At 38.2% G+C, this 5,509-nt stretch overlaps 1 protein-coding gene across 1 annotated transcript in view; it reads right to left on the bottom strand.

Annotated features, from left to right (window-relative positions):
• Window positions 1-5,509, bottom strand: part of LOC108794262 (zona pellucida-like domain-containing protein 1) — a 42,895-nt gene that overhangs the window by 29,963 nt on the left and 7,423 nt on the right. The window contains exon 3 of the mRNA XM_018565272.1: window positions 1,348-1,571. Within this exon, the coding sequence (XP_018420774.1) occupies window positions 1,348-1,571 (224 nt within the window). The remainder of the gene's footprint in view (window positions 1-1,347; window positions 1,572-5,509) is intronic.

Here is a 5,509-nt window from a genome sequence, read left to right as displayed (position 1 = left end):
CTGTTCAGGAGAACATGGTCTTACCCTTTATAATATACAGTATATATCAAGGATATATACATTTTATTTTGGTAGCTATAATAGCTGCCTTAGTTTTATTTCATGGGCTAAGGGCCTATTGCATTTTATTTACTTAAACAGATAATGTATAACTAAAATAATTTGTTTCTGCTTTTCTCCACCCTGTCAGCTTTTTGATGTATCATTACTTTCTATTGTTTCTCCTTTTCCGATTACTTCTGATTATATTACTATTATTATTATTATTATCATCATATTATTTACTGGTTTAGCATTTTTTTAATACTCTGCCATGCAAATGTCTCCATCTGTATAACCAAAATAAATCTTGTATTGCTTTTTTCCACCCTGTCAGCTTTTTGATGTATCACTTCTTTCTAGTGTTTCTTTTTTTCTTATTACTTTAGACAATATTATTATCATCATAATATTTACTAGTTTAGCATTGTATTAATACCCTGCCATACATATGTCTCCATCTATAAACATTAAATATATAAACTATTTTATAACACTAGTTTTGCCATGTGTTTTACATATGGCTTTGGAACATCATGAATGTAACTGTTCATTATCCCCCTATTGACAACTGAATTAAATGCATATAGCAAAAAAAACCTTGAGGACCTTTGATTTCACAGGCAGCTTGCCGAAGTTGAAAGACATACTGTACATGGAATTGTACACTTTACTCAATTAGAAGTTTGAGGAAAAACTACTGTTAGGTTTTCTCCAACAAAGATAGCAAACAAGTAAAACACTGGTAGTAGACAAACACACCCTCTATGACTGTGATAAATTATAATATTGACATTGGCCCTTAATAAGATCAGCCCCCAGTGCACAGTGACTACACCTGGTGCAGCATACGGAGGAAGTGTCTAGCACCAGTTCATCCTGAAAATTGTAACTCTTGTGCTGTTTGGTGCTTTTACGTAGGTGCTGCGATTGATGACATAGCCCCACCTGAGTAGATGTGAGAAGAGGTTGTCAGGTACAGAGGAAGATGCGTGAATATGCAAGGTAACCTAGTAGAATGTGGCACAGATTTTCAGGGACTAAAAATTGTGTAAACCTTTTGGAACAAACTGCTGAAAGTTTGAAGATACATGCATTAAGTAAATCAGCTCAGTCTGTTTTGGTCTTGTTCCCATAAATCATAAAGCTCATTTTAACAAAAAAAAATAAAAAGCTGAACAACTGAAAGATTACAAGGGATATTTGGCTTCAAATACCACTTACAATATTCTAGTAAATTATCCTTTTAGAACATGCAGTGATGCTAATACTGTTATGAAATGTTCTGAAGGTAAATTTGAGTCTTACCTGAAATGAACTGCCACAACTTGAACTGTCATTGATTGAAAAAACAAATTTCAGTAAAGGTACTGTGCTGGATGATAAATCGATTGTTCCTTGGCAGGCCATGTTAGAAAAAATATCATTCATGTAAAGCTGAGTTTCATTATAACCAGAAAAGTACACTGGGCACAGGTAAACAGACAGTTCAATTTCCTGTGGCCCACATGTCACAAAGATGTCATTATATTCTGCAAGGAAAATGTAGAATAAATGGTAAATCAAGTGATATTTAATAAAAAGGTATGCCAAATATGCATTTAGTTAATGAATGTAGAAATTTAAAAAAAATGCATAGTAAGACTACCTACACACATTAGATGAATATTTGCTGATCTAGCCGATAACAAGTGAATCAAGAAATAATTACATTTCTGTGAGTACTCTAGAAACTCTGCAGGCAATCTCTGGCCATCTAATCATGGTAAAATAAATACAAATATATATAAATATATGTGTACAAGTTTATGCCATGATCGGTGTACAGAATGATTGTGTGTTGTACAGATATGGATAGTTTAAGAAAAAAAACTATTTTAAAATAGCTGGCTAAGGCCAAGTTTTTTTACACAATCAATTACACAAGAGTTCATGTGGATGTCTCATGAACCTCACCCATCTTAATGTTGTAGGTCTGTCAATTCCCTTTTGCTGTCAGTAGTTAAAAATTGAATCATTAGTTGCAAGTGTCTTTCAATTACATGACAGCTAAAAAGAAAATAATAGGAACTGCATTGCCAAATAGTTTAAGTATGTTTGGGGAACTTGCTGTATGCTGATTAGATAAGCTGGAGTCTTACTGATTTGTAATTCTATGTTTAGCTTAGTTCAAAAGTGTGTGAAATACTGGGCATTGCAAATACCGAGTACCAGTACTATTCTGGACTAAACTCTAATAATTATTTATTAAAAAAATATGTACCTTGAATATAACTTTTCTCTCATGGTTTTATTCTAGGATGCCATTATAATGTAAATGCACAGGCTATTGCCCAGATTACACTTTACATTGATCTAAATCCAGGCACTAATATATGCTTTAACATGTTAATATCATTTTAAATATAATTTTAAAAAATGTCAAATATAAAGCATTCATTATATTACTACCTGTTGATACTTGTTCAGGCATTTTCTGTTATGGGGTGATAGCTACAGTATCTCCTAAGTGTGCCGTTGTGTTGTTACCCTTTCTATGTGCCTCTAGTGGATGCTAGGGATGAGTGAACAGGGCAAAGTTTGCTTCACTCTACATATGTCAAGCACAGTGAGAACATAGCACCTGTACCCCCTTTGAAGTCTGTGGGAGCTGAATCTTTCTAACTTTGAATATGTAACTTTAATATAATTATCCTTGCATTGTTTATTCTACATGACATTATACATTCACAGACTATTGCTCAGATTACACTTTACCTTGCTAATGTCATTTTTCAAATATGTAAAACTTTCAGTAAAATAATATCTGGTTTTACTTGTTCAGGCACTTTCAGTTTTGGGGTGACAACCTTCTACTAAGTGTGCTCCTGTATTGCCACCCTGCTCGTTGTGCCTCTGGTGGACACTACTAGGGATGAGTGGACAGGACCTCATTTGGGTCCCTGGACATTAGGGGAATTGCGCAAACCACATAGCACCCATACTCATTTGAAGTCTATGGGGACCGAATCATGTAATTTTGTATGGTATTTTTCAAGGTAATTTGCAAACTTTTGTTAAAAAGGGACAATGGATAGCTGGTGTGGGATCCCCATCAAAATCCATACCAGACCCTTATCCATGAAGCCTGGCTGAGAGGGAGGAGGGGTGAATCCCCCCCCCCCCCAAAAATACATACCAGGCCACATGCTCCTAACATTAGGGGGTACTTTCCGGGGGGGGCAAAGCCTCCCCACTGTAAGCCACCTTGTCCCCATATTGGGGACAAGCAAATGGTTTTTTCCAATATTTTTGGTTTGGTGGATGTGGGGGCATGTAAGGGGAACTAATCCGAATCTGGAAGCCCCCTTTAAAATAAGGGGCATCAATAATTCTATCCTTCCCCCCCACATGAATGAGTGCAGGGTATTTTATTTTACTTGATTACTCATTCACAAACAAGTTAAATAGTAAATAAAAACACAAAGTAGAGAAAGTCCTTTATTAAATAAATACATAAACAATGCCAACTCAATGACATCGCTGGGATTCCTGGTGGCTTGCTAACAATAAGAAACTAGGTGGCAGGATGCTGTCATTTAGTGGCAGAAGTGATGTCACCACTATGGGCCAAAGGCAGGCTAGTGAATAACCAAGCTGAAGTGAAGTGAGCCAAATGCTGTTTCACTTCAGTCTAGCCTTGTACGGCCATACACTGGCTAAAATCAGTCATACTTTGGCTGCCTTTGGTCAGCCGAACATGCTCTGTATGTTTGGCTGAGCAGAAATGCAGAAGGAGTTCGACTCAAGGGAGCTAAGGGAGCTCACTTGCTGCTGTTCGCCCCTATTCTCATAGTGAATAGCCGAATGCCGCCAAGCAGCATACGGCTGTGCTATTCTGCTCGCTATCTCCGAGGTAGCTAGCAGAATTAAAAAAAGTTAAATGAATGAAAATAAAAATGTTAAAAAATTATTTTAAAAACGTAAAAAAATAGGAACATTTTTACAAATTAAGAAAATAATACAAATATTTTAAATAAAAGAAAAAAAATGATGCACGCCGCCGACCCGCCTGCACACGACAAACTCCAGCCGCATAATGTTGAATCTGACAGATGACGGCAAAATATAAACAATTGGGAGGAGCTAGTGGTGACATCACCGCTGGCTCCACCCAACTGTGTCCTATTGGCCGACACCTTCCAGAGTCTTCTAGCAAGTCCCGGGCCAATAAATAACAACATGGCAGAGCCGGCCATGTCGTCACGGGCACCTCTGCCCAGTTCTTATGGTTTAATGAGAGATCTGCTTCCCAAGGTAATTTGGGGATGCTGATCTGTCATTACAACTGGGCGGAGTGAGCCATGAGATCACGGCTGGCTTCACTCAGCTGTCATTTACGTGAAAAATGGTCGACCATTCGGATGACCTTTCTCCACGCTTCAGGTGTCACTATGGCTCAGCCGAGCTGAAGTATATGGGTTCGGCTCAGCTGAGCCGCTCTGCTGCCTTCGGCTGTTGTTCGGGCTATAGGGAATAGCCCATACAGCAGCCCTTCGGTTTGACTGAACCGAAGAGCTCCAGTGGACGAAGTGAGCCGAATGATGGATCCTGGATCCTTCAGCTCATTAGTGAATAACCCTCTAAATGAATAACTACCAGTTGCATCAGTGGGAGGTTCAGGCGAGTGAGCTAACTGGTCAAATTTGGCTATTTCATCCACTAAATTACTTGTAGGCTGGGTTTGGGTTGAACTCATGGTTGACCTGAACCCAAGGCACTTCCCTAAACACTAAAAGAAGCCATTCTGACATGCATTGCACAAACGTGATTCACCGTTGCCATCATCAGGAAGCTGTTCCTGAGCTAAATTAGCTATAATGTTCAGTTCACCCTGGAGCGTGTGCGTGTAGACAGGAAGTCTAAAAATAATATTTTATAAAAAAAGAATGGCAGTTATTTATGATGAACAGGACTTTATTAAACTAAATGCCGTCCAGTTAGGGTTTCAATCCACCCTAAGTTTCCAGTCATGAGTCTGGAATTTGAGGTTCTTTCTGAGTTTAATCTCCATTTCTTTCCAGTGTTATGCTTCTAGTTTGACCACTGCACATGCTCTGGCTAACTCTTTCCATGCATTTGATCTGTGTATCTTCTCTGCTTATATTGTTTTTTCACCCTTCTTAATCTTCTTTTTTTAACTTTTATCAGCCTCCTTCTAAACATTCCATTGTCCAACATTCCTTCCATTTTCCAGGATTGTTTGTTTTCTACTCTTCCTTGCTAACTATTTTTCTGTATAGCCTGTATCTCACCTGTTTCTTCAACCCAGTCAACCCTGACTTTTTGTACCCAGTTTGTTAATCTAGACTCCCCTGTGTAATCTAGATTTTTCTCAGACCATATTACCCTGGCTTAAGTGTCTTGTCGTCTTGTCTCTGTTCCTGCCTATTTGTATCTGCTGCCATTGCTTTTGCCAACCACCGCTTCT

Source organism: Nanorana parkeri, unplaced genomic scaffold, assembly GCF_000935625.1.
Source record: "Nanorana parkeri isolate BGI_ZX_2015 unplaced genomic scaffold, ASM93562v1 scaffold827, whole genome shotgun sequence".
In the NCBI taxonomy this organism is placed as follows: Eukaryota; Metazoa; Chordata; class Amphibia; order Anura; family Dicroglossidae; genus Nanorana; species Nanorana parkeri.
The sequence above is the reverse complement of the archived record's forward strand: the minus strand, read 5'-3'. Positions and strand labels throughout refer to the sequence as shown.